Raw genomic sequence first — 15,112 nt, forward strand, 5'->3', positions numbered from 1 at the left:
TGAGACCCTGGCCTGGAGCCCAGCAGGAGTGGGCAGGGGCCCCACACCACAGGCTCTGTCCCCCTAGGTGGTGCCCCTGAGAGCCACCGTGGCCGTGCCCGAGCTGCAGCTCTCCACCAGCTGGGTGGACTTCGGGACCTGCTTTGTGAACCAGGAACGGGTCCGGGAGGTCTACCTCATGAACCTGAGCGGCTGACGGAGCTACTGGGCTGTGCTGATGGGCAGGCTGGGCCTGCCCCCCACTTCCCGTGCAGGCTGGCACCTCGTGGGAGGCCCTGCAGAGAAGGCTGGTTCCCAAATCCCAAGTGATCCCAGGGTGGCCTTGCCCCGTGGCCCTGGGCCAGACCCGAGGTGCCCCCCTGGGATCCAGGGAGGGGCAGGGGGCTCTCTGGGTGGTGCATGAAGTGCCCCAGCTCCTGCGTGCTCCCTTCCCTCAGTGCAGGCCAGCAGGACCTGGACAAGGATCCTGCGGCCTTCATAATATCTCCAAACAGTGGGCTGCTGGAGGCACAACTGGTCAATGCACCCCCAACACCATCACCCTCTGGGCCCAGGTCCCCTCCCAAACCTCAGCCCCCACTCCCCATAGGAGCAATGAGCTATATGAGTCCCTTCTGGTGGTGGGACGTATGCTTGGTGAGAAGGCCTGTGCCCTATGGCTGTAGGGCCAAGCCTCCACCAGCTCGGAGACTCTGCTTCACACCCCAGTCCTAAGTTCCCAGAGCTAAGAAGCAGGTCTGCTGGGCAAGTGGCTGGACCAGACCACAAACTGAGGAACAGATGAGTTGGCACCTTAGACCTCCACTTACTCTGAACAGCTCTTGGGATGGAGGGACCCCTTTCCAAAAGGGCAATATTTGATAAAATTTAAGATCCAGAGAAGAAAAAAAAAAATCCCAACTCCTAGAAAAAGAAAAATAGTAAGGTACTTCCTTAATCTGATTAAGGCTATCTACAATAAATTGATAACAAGCATCAGACTTTTTTTTTTTAAAGATTTTATTTATTTATTCATGACAGACACACAGAGAGAAGCAGAGACACAGGCAGAGGGAGAAGCACGCTCCATGCAGGGAGCCTAACATGGGACTAGATCCCGGGTTTCCAGGATCACACTCTGAGCCGAAGGCAGCGCTAAACTGCTGGGCCACCTGGGGCTTCCCGACTTTTTTATATTAAATATTTTATTCATTTATTTGAGAGAGAGAGAGCACACAATCAGGGTAAGGGGTAGAGGGAGAAGTAGACTCCCCACTGAGCAGGATTCTGATGCGGGACTTGATCCCAGGACCCTGGGATCATGACCTAAGCTGAAGGCAGACACTTAACCGACTGATGCACCCATGTGGCTCACAGAAATCATACTTGTTGAATGCCTTCTCTAACATCATGAGTAAGACAAGGATGCCTGCTCACACCACTTCTGTTCCATTTTATACTGGAAGAACTAGTTAAGATCTAATAAGACAAGAAAAAGAAATATAAGACATAAACATTGGAAAGGAAGAGACTAATAATGCTGTGGATATAAATCTAATATACAAAAGTCAATGGCATTTCCATCTACTAGAAACTGATGGAAAATGAAATTAAAAGCAAACACCAAAAGTAGTATTTATGATAGCTTAAAAAAATCAAGTACCCAAGGAAGAATAAAAACCATATGGGGCCCAAGAAAGAAAACTATAAAACTTTGCTGATGGGTTTTAAAGAAGGCCTAAATAAATGGAGAGATGATCTAGTATGTTCTTGGATTGGAAGACTCCGTATTGTAAATTGTTCTATAGATTCCTCCTACTCCCAGTCAGAACCCCAACATATGCTTTTCATTTTTGTTGTGAAACTTAATGAACTGGCTCTAGGGTCTACATGGAAGTACAGAGGGCTGGGAGAAGCCTAGAAAAAAATTAGGCATCCATATTTTTTTTTAATAAAAGTAACTGTAAAAAATTTTTGAGTGAAATGACAGACCAAAGAGAGAGAAGATATTTGCAACACATATAACTGACAACAGACTCATTAAGAACACATAACAGAGACACCTAGGTGGCTCAGCGGTTGAGCATCTGCCTTTGGCTCGGCGTGTGATCCTGGAGTCCCGGGATCGAGTCCCACATTGGGCTTCCTGCATGGAGTTTGCTTCTTCCTCTGCCTCTCTCTCTCTCTCTCTCTCTCTCTCATGAATAAATTCTTAAAAAAAAAAAAAAAAGAACACATAACATCCTCCTATACAAAGAACAGATAGCCTAATACAAAAATGGGCAAAAGACTTGACCAGGTATTTCAGAAAATAGGAAATCCAAGTGGCCAATAAGTTTATCAAGAGATACTCAACCTCCTTAGGAATGAGAGAAACGTAAGCTTAAATAGAAGAGATAGCATTATGCAACAAAAGATTGGGTAAGATTTCAAGTCTGAAAATGTAAAGCATTATCAAAGATGTGACACAGAAAACGTCTTTTACCTTGCCTTTGTTTTTTGTTTTTTTTTAAGATTTTGTTTATTTGTTCATGAGAGACACACGAGAGAGGCAGAAACATAGGCAGAGGGAGAAGCAGGCTCCTTCTGGGGAGTCCAATGCAGGGACTCAATCCCGGGACCCCAGGATCATGCCCTGAGCCAAAGGCAGTTGCTCAACCACTGAACCACCAGGCATCCCTCTTAACTTACCTTTAAAAAGTGTAAATTGAAGCAACTACTTTGGATGATGCATGGCCTGACATGTCAGGGTTTTTTTTTTTTTTTTTTTTTTTTTTTACATGTCAGGGTTGAAGTGATATATACCCTATGACCCAGCAATCTCATTCTCAAGTAGAGCCTCGAGAAACGTGTTTCTGTGCTCCAGAACATAGTTACCAGAAAGCTCACAGAAGCTGTGTTAGTCCATTTGGACTCCTATAACAACATGCCATAGATCAGGTGGTTTATGAAAAGCAGAAATTTATTTCTCACAGCTCTGGAGGCTGGGAAGTCCAAGGTGGCTGGGCGGCACCAACAGATTTGCTATCTGGAGAGGGGCTCTCCCCAGGTTGCCAAGGGCTGTCTTCTCAACTGTGCCCCCATGTGATGGAAGGAAGAAGCCAGCCCTCAAGGACCTCTTTTAGAAGGGCATGAATCTCATTCATTTGTGCTTCACTCTCATGACACAATTACTTCCCAGAGGCCCCACCTCCTAATAACATCACCTTGGGCATTAAGTTTTCAACATGCTATTCTTGGGGGATACAAACATTGAGACCATAGCATAGAAGTAGAATTATTCATGGCAGCACATCTCTCCCTTTTGGAGACAACCAAAATGTTTGTCACAATGAGAGTGGCTGAATACATTGTGGTCCGTTCATAATAATGGAATTCTCTACAGGATGAATCTCAGAGTTGGAAGAAGCCAGATACAAGAATTTGAACGGTGACTCCTCCTACCTGTTCAAAACCCCACAGAAGTAACCTATGTGGTCAGAAGGTGACTAGTTTCCTTGGAAGAAGGGAAGGTGGTGAGTGGGAGAGTCAGGAGGAACCCCTGAGATGCTTGCTATTAATCTTATCCATGTGGGTGATGGATTCCATGTGCTTTGTGATAATTCATAAAATGGAACATTAACTGATTTATGCATTTCTCTGCATGTTATTCAGTGAAGTTTCTAAGATTTTTCACTGGGTCCCAGGGCCTGACCCAAAGGTTTCTGGGTCTGGCTAATGGTTGAGGAGCCCTGGGCCCTATTTGGGGAAGCTCCCACACTAGCTGGGAAGGGGAGACTCACCCTAAGCGTAGTTGGGACTGTGAGCTGGATGTGCGGGCTTATTATCCTCAGGGCACTAGAGCTCAGAGGTCAGCCAGGCTGGAGCCATCGGGGAAGGAACCCCCAAAGAGAAGTCTGAGATAAGTAATCCCCAAAGCCATGCTTATTTGTGAGTGGCAAAGAGAAAACTGAACGAGAAAGCTCTGTGCAATGATACAATTGGGAAAAATGATCAATATTCCTTTACATTCCATCCTTGACAGGTGCATATGATGGGGCTGAAGTCTTTGTCAGCCTGCACATGAGCTGGAAGCCCACCACAGTAGCGGACGCCTGGGCAGAGGACATGGGTGGTGTGGGCCCAGTCCTGCCCTTGCCCTCTCCCAGCCTTTACAGACACAACCACCGCCCGCCCCCCCCTTCTATCTAGAGAGCTCCTCACCATGCCCAAGGTCAGCTAAGGATAGGAAGGACTCTAGGGAGACTGTTCGACCCACCCTCCTCCAGGCCTGGGTTTCTGGGCTCTCCAGACGCAGTGAATTTTGACCTAGCCATCTCAAGTCCAACATGGCACCTTTATTGGAATGAATCACACACTAGGTCACCCAGGAGGGGCCATTTTTGGATCTCAACGGCTGGCTTTGGAGCAGGGCTGACCTGCCCCTCAGCTGGACTGGGCCTGGAATTCGTGGCCTGGAGTCCACAGCCCCACACCCAGCCACTCAGCTCCAACTCAGATCGTCTGGGGGCCAGGCCCTCAGTTATTTAGTGGGTCTGTTTCCTCTCCTCTGCCCTGCAAAGACGCATCCTGCAAAGACACGTTGGAGAGGATGTCCATGTCCGATTTCTGGATCATGGAATTGAGAATGGTGTTCTTTGTCACTTCGTCAGTCCCATCATCAACTACTACTTCCTTGGTGAACAGTTCCTCAGCCACGTTCCTGAAGAAGCCATTTGAGAACAAGTCATGAGCTGCATCTTTAGGAGCTAACGAAAGCAGTAACTGCATTCCAGACAGTGAGGCTTTTCCTTGCCTGACAGTCCCCAGCCAAGCTTTGTCATGCACTCATGAAGGACCCTCACCTCCAGGACTGGGCCTGTTCTAAATTCCCAACTGCACCCAGACCCTTCATGCTTCTGCATCTTTGGGGGTTATTCTTTCACATTTGCTGAGCACTTTTCATGTGCCAGACTTTGCACCAAGCTCTTTCTGTGGGCTTAATCCCGTCAAAAGCTCCACAACAGAGTCATGAGTCCAGTCGGAGTCCTCCTTGAGAAGCTGAGAGTTCAGGTAGGACAGGACAGGTACTCAGAGAGCTGTTCCCAGCCAGGCCGTGTGCTCTGGGCAGGAGAGCCCAGGGTATCTCCAGGGGCAGAACCCAGTCCAGACAGGCGGCCAGAGGGGGTTAAAGGAGAAAACCCAGCCCAGACTGGTCAGGACAGCCAAGAGGACAGAAGCTGGCAGAGGGCAGGCTGCACATAGGAGATGTGTGGCAACATCCAAGAGAGCCGGAGAGACAGCTGTAGGCAGCCCTCGTGTCACAGGCCCATCTGGCAAATGGGCAGGGATGGACAGTGCTTGACCTACTCTCAGTGGCAAGGGCCTCACAAACCTACCTCATCTGCAGGGAGTAGTGCTCCAGGGTATCAGAGAGAGGCTGATCTTGTGTTTCTGGCAGCAGGGAGCAGAGAAACAAGGCCAGAAAGGCTGAGATGCAGCAGAGAAAGATGGGTAGGAAGGTGAGTTTCTGTTGGATGACCACCAGGGATGAGATGGCTCCAGCTGCCCAGGCCAGAGATACCAGCCCCAGACCTGTTGCCCTGGAAGGGGAGGTGAGAGTTCATCTAGGAGGCCTCCTGGGCCCAGAGGCTGGAGGAGGTAGGGTGGAAGCAGCAGCTCCCCAAACCTCACATGCTCCAGTCTCCAGCCTGTCCCGACTCACCAAGCGCTGGTGGAGCATTTGGCTCTCCCCTGATTCAGGGCAGGCAGTCATTTCTTCAGGGGCCTACTTCATGGGTCAGGAGCAGGGGAAGCGGGAGCCACCCTGGCCAGGCGCTCCTCCCGCCACCCCCCACCCCCAACCCCAGCCCCTCCCGAAGCTGCAGCTGGAGCCTCAGAGCAGCACAGACACACTCAGGCCCGCAGTGCAAGGCAGAGACTGCGATGAGACCTCTGGGTCCTGCCGTGTGCTGTCTGGCCTCCACTTGACTCTGCTGTCAGAGATAGGGCTAATGACAGCATTTGGGGGCACTTTTGTGAGGGTTAATGGGCTGATCCAGGGAAACCACTCGCACGTGCCCATCACCAGGTGCATGGCCACTCTGAGTGCTGTGTGCATCTGGTTCCCAGGCTGCGCCCCCACCGCACCCCCACCCCGCCCCCACACCCCTGCCTGCCAGCCCGCCTACCTGAGGACGGTGGGCAGGAGCTCTGCGGTGTAGATGAAGAACACTGAGGCCGAGGCCGCCAGGCTGAACTCTCCAAGCACAATCATCAAGACCATCATGGATTTCAGCTCTATGGCCAGATAATGCTCAGCCCACCTGAGTCTGGGGTGGGGGACAAGGGACCCACCCATCTGCTCTCCCTCCATCTCTCCTGGAAGGCATCAGAACCGTCCTCCCTCACCACCTGGTTGGCTGGTCGGCAGACTCAGGCCCAGCCAGGCCAGAAGTTAGTACATCTGCATTAGGAGAGTTGCTAACCCCATGGCCCCTCAGCCCCCTTGCCTCTGCCTCCAGGCTCATTCCTATCTTCCCCTACCCCATGGTCTGCTCACAGCCCTGCCACTGTCCCTCTTATCCTCTGCAAGGGGGACAGAAGAAGGGAAGTAAGTGTGCATAGGGGGCCGGAGGGTCCCAAGAGCCAGGATTCCCAACATTGGGCAGCCAGACACGCACATTGAGGGAAGAAAAGATCCAGGAAAGCCCATTCCTCAGACTTGGTGAAGCCCGGAGCAGGAACCCCTGCTCCCTGACTCAGAGCTGGAAGCTTGTAGCTGTTCCCTGATGAGCCTCTGCTGGCCCCTGCCCCTGCCCCACTCTGGCCCCAGCTTTTCTTGGCTCTGGGATGAAACCCCAGATCTAGCTGTACTTATTGGGGGTTCTATTCTTAGTTTTTCCCACACTTTTGAGAGACTATCTGTGGGCATCTGCTCACATTCAACTATCAGATCTGACGTGGGCTGGAAGAAGGCCACCCAAGGATTAATCCTTCTGGATAGCACGCCCTTCTCTTCCAGGTTTCTGAGAGCTTCCAGAGCCCAGTCTTGGGATTCCGCCTTGGGCAGGGCAGTGCTCCAGTGTCTGACACCAGCTCGGGAGGGCAGTAGGGCTGGGGGTGCAGGAGGCAAACTCCTAGGGCGTACGTTGGTAGGACAGGGCAGGAGGAAGGGGTCTAAGGAAGCAGGAAGGCTGGGGAGGGGAGGGTGAGCCGTACCTGGGGGGAGGATGAGGATAAGCAAGCACATAAGGGAGCCTTGGAAGAGAGTCAAGATCAAGCTCCATTTCCTCCCCATCAGCTCAAGGAGAAAGATGCAACACAGCCGGGCGGGCACCTCCATGAGGCCAGGAACCACTTGTGTGAGGTTGATGTTCACACCAAAATCCTTCAACTTGAGGCTCATTGTAAAATAGCTGTAACCGACAGTAAACCTGAAATGGAGCAGGAGACAGACACTCAGAGAGAGAGAGAGAGAGAGAGAGAGATCAGACAGGCCAGGAATAAAGACAGAAGCAGAGACAAGAGGAGCAGTGTGGGAACAGGAGACGGAAATAAGCCCAGAGCTCTGGGCCTGTAGTCCAGCCAGTGTCCTCGGGCCTTGCCGGTCCCCTCAGCAGAGCTCTCCATGCTCTGCTTGCAGTCCCGGCCGGCCACTCCCAGGTACTTACCACACACAGCCCATCACCAAGGTCACCTTGCGGAGGTGCCTGTTGTTATAGAAGTCCAGGACAGAGGCCTTAGTCACCTTCTTTCCGGGCAGCTGCAGCTACAGGACGAGCAGGACCAGCCAGAGGCAAGACCACAACCCCAGCTTGCTCGCTGCCCCCACAGGACCTCAAGGCCTGCCCGCCCCTCCCCCACTCCCCACCCCACCCCCGCAGTGCCAGCCTGGCCCCTGGCAGGGTCAGGTTTTGCTGTCACCATTCTCCTCAAGCAGTGGCCTGGGGACACCCTCTGGGCAGAGGTCCCACCAGAAAGGACGAGCGAGGAAGAGGCTCCTCCTCACCCCTGCCCTGGCTCCAGTGCAGGACCGAGGCCTCTTACCTTGTCCAGCAGACTTAAGGGAATGGTCTTCTCGTTCACACTGGCCGCATAGCACAGCACCCGCTTGGCCGCCCCCAGCTTGCCTTTCAGCATCAGCCACCGCGGGGACTCGGGCAGCATCCTGCACGACCCACCCGCTCTTACTCATCCTCCTAAGATGCCCCGGAGGTCTCCAGCACGACCAGACGGGGAGGTGGGAGGCCTTGACAGTGACCGGTACCTGCAAGGCGCCCCTGCCCCTGCCTGGCAGCACACTCCGGGGCGCCCAGGGTCTCCGCCGGCCTGGCTGCCCCTGGCCTGCAGCTGCTCCCCGCTCCCTCTTGGCGCTCTCTGCCTTGCCATCTCAGGGCACTCGGAGGGCACCACCCCCCATATCCACACGCTCCCTAAGAGCCCCATTCTCAGGGTTGGCACTGCTCCTGTTTCCTCTCTGTGTCCTAAAAGCCTGGAGACCAGCAGGACCGCAGGGCCGACCCCAGGGCTGACCCCCTGCCCGGTGGACAGCAGTCCTCTCTGTCCCCCTCCGCCCCAGCCACATTGCCACTGGCTTTGACCTTGGAGTAACTCTGGTCCCTCAGTTCTTCTCGATTCTTCCTGGCTGTCAGAATCCACACAGGTGAACACTTAAAGAGCTTATTACAGCCAGGGATTGTGCCTGGTGCCCTTACTTATGAATCATCAGGTTTAATCCCTGCCCAACCCTGGACCTAGTATGATTATCCCCATTTTATTCCCAGACTCAGGGGGTCAGGGCTTGCCCAAGGTCACAGAGGCAGAGCTGGTACGGACCCCAGTGCCCTGATCAGGCACTCTATAAACTATGCCATTGTCCCCTGCTGACTTCTTGCACACCCACCCCCTGCCCAATCCAGGCCCGGCCTAAAGTCCATGGCCAGCCTTGTAAACATGTGCCTCTGACATGAGAGGCAACTTCATTTTCTCTGCCTGTCTCTGCTCCTGCCCTTCGCGGCAGGGGGATGGGGGGATGCGGGGGGGAAGCAGACTCCCTGCCATCCTTCTCCATGGTAAGGCTGGGGAACTCTCCTAAAGAAAGCCACCCAACTGGGGCTTTTTCAAAAAGATAAGATATTGAGCACGTGCCCACTAAACTAGAGGAAAGAGAAAGGAGATCAAAAAAGAGAGCAGTGGAAGAAAGATTTAACAAAAATACACACAGCCCAGCAGAAGATGGAGGCAGGCTGGTGGCCACACGGCAAGGCACGGCATGTAACACCCCAGTCCTCAGATACGGGACTCCAGTTCCCTCTGTAGTTTGCTCCCAGAGCCTAGGGGAGGTCGAGGACAAACCAGGGGAGCCAAGTGGAAGTCCCCATGATGATGACAAGAGGCCCCCCTCCCAGCCCCACTTAGGAACAAAACAACCTGAGCCAGGCAGCTCCCTGACTTGAGGATCCCTCAAAGAAAAGGCTACCGGCCATCTGGTCACCTGATAGTAGTGGTTCGCAAAGTGGTCATCGGATCAGCAGCATCAGCATCACCTGGGAGCTTGTAGGAAATACAGATTCTGCTCTACTCCCAGTCCTGCTGATTGAGAATCTCTGAGCGCAGGGCCTAGTCATTGATGTTTTCACCAGCCCCCATGTGACTGATTCTGCTGCTCAAAGAAATCTGAGATTCATTGCCCTACAGGATTACCAGGCAGTCAGCTTCTGTTCAGTTTCCCACTAGTGTCTTAGTGACTTAGGGATGGAGAGATGCTCTTAGAGATGAAGGATGACCAAAAAAAAAAAATCACCCAATAGTGGAAAACAAAATAAAGCAAGCAAACAAACCAAACCCTCTTAGTGAAAAAGGGGCCAAAGTAATCAAGCAGGAAAAAAAAAATTACCCCAGAGGACACAAGTAATGTAGGGAACAAGAGGGGAAAAAAAAAAAAAAAAAAAAAAAACTCTAACTTGTAGCCAAAATATTTGTGAATGTTTTTTTGCAATTTTATTGAACTTCTATACAAGAATTTCAAATGCTATTGAGAAAATAATAAAATCAGAGAATGAGGAAAAGCAGTGTAAGTGAACAGGACACGGAAATTTTGTCTTGGAATTTCAGCTGATGTCCCAAGGCTAGTAGCAATGACTGGTAACCTCACATTCTAAAGAGGGTTGTTACCACATTCAGGATAGGACCCACTAAAAACCAAAAGCCAAACAAAACAAAACAAAACAAAACAGGGATCCCTGGGTGGCACAGCGGTTTGGCGCCTGCCTTTGGCCCAGGGCATGATCCTGGAGACCTGGGATCGAATCCCACGTTGGGCCTCCGGTGCATGGAACCTGCTTCTCCCTCTGCCTGTGTCTCTGCCTCTCTCTCTCTCTCTCTCTCTGTGACTATCATAAATAAATAAAAAATTAAAAAAAACAAAACAAAAAACATCCCAGCGGCTACCTCCTGCAACCATCCAGAGAGGCTAGAAATTTCCATTTTGTGGTAGTGAGACTGTCTTCTCCCCAGGTTGCTCTCATCTATTCAAACCTGATTAAGGAGAGGGTCTTTGAGACAGAGAGTCTGCCCTCCCATTCTGCCTGGAGCTTACTGATTCAGAAAGAAGGGGGTTGTCCTGTACTCCAGACAGTCATCTACGGGGAGAGTTAACTCAAATCCCCTCAAGTTGGAGGACCTATGCAAACCCAGAGATGGGGGGACCTCTCTCCCCTGCGTATGACCAGGCAGTAAGTTGGTGGGAGCCACCACAATGGCAGCCTGGGGGAAGGGGTGATGAGAGTCTTTTTGGCCAAGTGGACCCTACTATCTTGAAGTCACCCCACATGCTAGGGCAAGGAGACCTCTGCAGAGAGAGGCTATGGGGTGAACTGCTGAAGACAGCCTGGAGCATTAGAAAACGCCAAGTGGACCCCTGAAGACCCACACATGGGCCCCAGAGGATCCTACAGAAGACACCGACCACCCATGACAGCGCCTGTTGCACACTTGTCTCTTTTCTCTGATGCCCTACCTCCTGCCTAGGACCTGGAAGATCAGAGCAGGTAGACAGAGGAGGAAGGGCAAAGATCAGAACACTAGCCCGACTCAGCCACCAGGGAGAAGCTGTGAACTGGATGTAAGATCAAGTTTAAAATTGGACTGGATTGGATTTTTTAATCCCTGAAAGTGAGTCCGAATTACAAAAATGAGACTTCTCTTTCAATTAAGAATGGCTATAAAGAGGGGTGCCTGGGTGGCTCAGTCAGTTAAACATCTGACTCTTGATTTCAGCTCAGGTCATGATCTTGGGGTCCTGGGATCAAACCCCACATCGAGCTCAGCACACAGTCTGCTTGAGATTCTCTCTCTCCCCCTCCTCCCACTTGTTTGCTCTCTCTCTCTCTCTCTCTCTCTCAAATAAAGAAATAAATACAATCTTTTGGGGGGAAAAAAAGAATGACTGTAAAGAGATGGAACCTGCCCAAGATATTGACAAGTGTCAAGGAAGGAACATCTGACAGGACACGTCTCCAGAAAAATGTGCCCCATTCAATGAGCCGTCTACTCACAGAATGTAGAACTATGTAGGCATCTACCAGAAGAAAGAGCTAAGAGTCCACAGAGTGATGGCTTTTAGGGAAGGAACTGGGGGCTGAGGGGAGCTGAAATTGTTGACTTATTTTTCACCACAGACCTTTTGCTATTCCTTACTTTAACCACATGCATCTATTGCTTTTAAAAACTTTTTTTTTTTAATTTATGATAGTCACATCAGAGAGAGAGAGAGAGAGAGAGAGAGGCAGAGACACAGGCAGAGGGAGAAGCAGGCCCCATGCACCAGGAGCCCGACGTGGGATTCGATCCCGGGTCTCCAGGATCCCGCCCTGGGCCAAAGGCAGGTGCTAAACCGCTGAGCCACCCAGGGATCCCCGCTTTTAAAAACTTTTTAAGGTTAAGCCATGAAATGCCATTTCCTAGCTACATGGCAGAGTCATGCCACCTGGCATCAGGGAGCCCCCGGTACACACTTGGGAATGTCGACGACCTTCAAGATGGTCCCCAGCTTTGGAATTTGGAAGGTCTCCAAGCCACCTATGTGCCCTCACTTCTTTTTTTTTTTTTTTTTTTTTGTGCCCTCACTTCTTAAAGGGTAACCCCACCTCTTACAATCCATGTTGTGTATGGCGGCGCAGTGGGGAAAATTCAGAGGCTCTGAATTCAGTGGCCCCACCCCACAGAGGCTGAGCCAAATCCCAGGTCTGCCACTCTGTAGCTGTGTGGCCTTGGGCAAGTTATTTTGGTCTTCTGAAGCTTCAGTTCTCCCCTCATCCTCACCCCTTCAGCCCCCATGACATGAGAATCACATCCTTCTCTCAGGGTTGTAAAGCTTAAATGTGATGTCAAGGTGAAACCTGATCCCTTCTCCACACAGAACTGCCTGCCCCTTAACGGGGTGATTTCTGTCTCTTCTTCTCTCTACCTTCTCTTCCCTCTCTCCCATCACCTGTCTTTTCCTAGCTTTGGGGTCTCAGGTTCCTGTCTGTGACCCTCCCCCCCAATTCAGAACACCACACAGCTTTCCCTGACTGCCTTTGCTGCCCAATCACGTTATTACTTCCCCTTGCCCACCTCAGCTCAGCATGGTGAAAGAGTCATCTTCTAGAAGGCTCCATTTTCAGCCTCTCCTCTTTCCTCACTCCCCTGCCGCTCCACTGCAGCCACCTCAAGGTCAACAAGGCCAGTTGACTCTTCCCCAGGATCACCTTTCTTGCCTTCAGCCCTGACTCTACCTTTCAACACCTTGCCTTCTGACTTTTCTGACTACTTCCTTGACATCTCTTCAAGTGTCTCCTCTGATGGGGATTAATGCTATGGTTCCAGAGGCTCTGCTCTGGGCTCTTTCTCATTTCATCCACATGCACTTTCTCCAAGCGAAAATTCCACCCACTCCACCCCTTCCAGGACCCTCCAGACTCCTCAGCATCAGCCCATCAGACTCATCACTGCACACACCCTGTTTGCTCACCAGATGTAGGAGATGAGGGGGAACACAGGTGCCCCACCCACCAGAAACAGTAGCCGCCAGTGGGGAAGGATGTAGGCAAGTCCCGTCAGGAACATGACTCCCATAGAGAAAAAGCAGTGTTCCAGGATGATGGCGTGGGCCCGGTGCTGACCTACGAGCCACTCGGTGGCTGTGCAGAGGCCAAGAGGACAAAATCATGGTCAGCTTAGGATCCCCGGGGCTACCCTGCCACCCAGCCTTCTGAGATGCCCCACCCCAGCTTAGGACAGTTCAGCCTGGGTGAAGGTGCTTTTGCCCTAGGTTGACTTCTAAGCCAAGCAGAGTGCCTCTGGAACCCCAAGATATGCTTGAGACCCATTGCCCGACCTCCCAATCATATGTATAGCCTCCAGTCCCTTCTCCACATGTCTGCTCCCTCTCAACACCTCCCGCCTGACCATGGGTCTCTCTTGCAGAGATGGCCCATTTTTGGGCACAACTCCTCACATGTGCCCTAACACATGGGGAGGCAGGGAGTCTGGGCCCCCGTCTGTGTTTTCGGTGCCTCGGTGCTTTGGCTACCTAGGCCTAGGGCTCCATTGGAGAAGCCAGTTCCCTCCGACAAGCTCCAACAAGAAGTCTCTTGCCAGGGAACTCTAAGCTCACCAGGCCGCAGAGGCTGAAAGCTGAATCAGTGCGTGGGCACTTAGGGCTTTCGCATCCCACAGGCCTGGGATGAAATCCCAGCTCTTCCCTGTAACTGTTGTGTGGCCCCGAGCAAAGTGGTTAAACTTCGTGAGGCTCAAGTATCCTTCTCTGCTAAAGGGACAATAGAAGAGTACCCCCCGAAGACAGTGCTGTCACCAGGAAATGAGACAGTGTGTGTGTATATATATAGGTTTAAGAGCAGCCAGGCCTTCCGAAGGGCTCAATGCATATAAGCCATGTGGGGGACCGGGGGTGGGGGGGTGGTCCTCAAGAGGAGAATGTGTAGAGTACAAGGGGCTAGGATGGAAGACAGGGGAGAAGGGCAGTCTGAGCAGCTTCTCCAGCATCTCCAGGGCCCTGGGGGCGGAGGCTCCTCCCTCCGCGGCGGCCTCCGAGGGGCTGCGGCTCTGCTAGTCCAGGGGGCTCCGCGTGGGCCCGCGCCCGCGGCCTCACCCAAGCACACGCTGCTGATGGCGTAGCACACCAAAGCCTGGGACACCACGAAGCGGAAGAACAGGTACTGGTGAAAGGTGTTGACAAAGGCTGCGCCGAAGCCGAAGATGATCAGCCCCAGCAGCGACATCAGGATGGTGGGGTAGCGGCCCAGCCTGTGGGGTCCAAGTGAGGCTGCGCCAAGGGCGCCCACCGACCGCAGTGGCTGCCCAGCCCAGTCCTGGGGCGGTCCTGGGCCGTCTGGAGGCCTCCATGGTGCCGCTGCCCCCCTCCGCCCCACCTCCCACTTGAGACCCTAGCTCTGAAGGCGCGCGAGGAGGAGCCAGGGGCTTCCAGGGACTAGAGGGAACTCCGGGACACTTACTTGTCACTTACGAACCCAAAGATGAGAGACCCTATAAGGAGGCCGGCCAGGAACATGGTCTGCACGCCTTCCATGTTCGACTCCTTGCCACACACCAAGTCAAACTGGGGGTTTTACGCGGGATTGGCTACAGGCCTCCACCCAGGGTCAGCCTCTGGGTCCAGAGACTGAGCCTACACCCCTGCCCCACCCCCTCAGGGTGGGCCTTTAGGCAGAAGGGGCCTGGGGCAGGGACAGGAAGCTAACTGTGGTGCAAAATGCCTCAGCTGTGACCTCTGCAACCCATCCTGCATCTGGCAGACCCTGGGAATGAGGCCTGGAGAGAAGGGACCAGAGGCACAGGCCAAAATAGGGAATAGGTGGAGATGTAACTGAGCACAGGCTGGAATCACTGAAGACCCTTTCCCAAATACAGATGTTGGGCCCCAGCCTAGAGATTCAAATTGGGCAGGTCTGTGCTGTGAAGGGCCCAGGTTACAGTTCTAGTTGAGAAACCCTGTGAGAGGTACCTGATCCAAGCCACTTCTTTCCCTATTTTCTATCTTGTGAGAGTTCAGAGGGCAAAGCCACAACTACAGAGCAATTCCCTGGACAGATGGTAGAGCCTTTGCCTCTACACCCAAATCTATTCTAGC

General features: G+C 52.4%; 1 protein-coding gene across 11 annotated transcripts in view; it reads right to left on the reverse strand.

Annotated features, from left to right (window-relative positions):
* Positions 1-1,019: 1,019 nt before the first annotated feature.
* Positions 1,020-15,112, reverse strand: part of SLC22A14 (solute carrier family 22 member 14) — a 29,542-nt gene continuing 15,449 nt past the window's right edge. For 3 of the 11 annotated variants that reach the window (XM_077865765.1, XM_077865763.1, XM_077865764.1), the window contains 9 exons: positions 14,478-14,581; positions 14,114-14,268; positions 12,974-13,142; positions 8,008-8,128; positions 7,632-7,729; positions 7,180-7,394; positions 6,150-6,339; positions 5,358-5,561; positions 4,297-4,681 (listed from right to left, as the gene is read on the reverse strand). In XM_077865765.1, the coding sequence (XP_077721891.1) occupies positions 4,498-4,681; positions 5,358-5,561; positions 6,150-6,339; positions 7,180-7,394; positions 7,632-7,729; positions 8,008-8,128; positions 12,974-13,142; positions 14,114-14,268; positions 14,478-14,581 (1,440 nt within the window). In that variant the 3' untranslated portion in view covers positions 4,297-4,497. Of the gene's footprint in view, positions 2,191-4,296; positions 4,682-5,357; positions 5,562-6,149; positions 6,340-7,179; positions 7,395-7,631; positions 7,730-8,007; positions 8,129-12,973; positions 13,143-14,113; positions 14,269-14,477; positions 14,582-15,112 lie in introns of those variants that run through there. The other 8 variants (XR_013361529.1, XR_013361528.1, XM_077865768.1 and 5 more) reach the window with 8 other exon arrangements.

The sequence above is a fragment of the Canis aureus genome, chromosome 22, assembly GCF_053574225.1.
Source record: "Canis aureus isolate CA01 chromosome 22, VMU_Caureus_v.1.0, whole genome shotgun sequence".
NCBI lineage: Eukaryota > Metazoa > Chordata > Mammalia > Carnivora > Canidae > Canis > Canis aureus.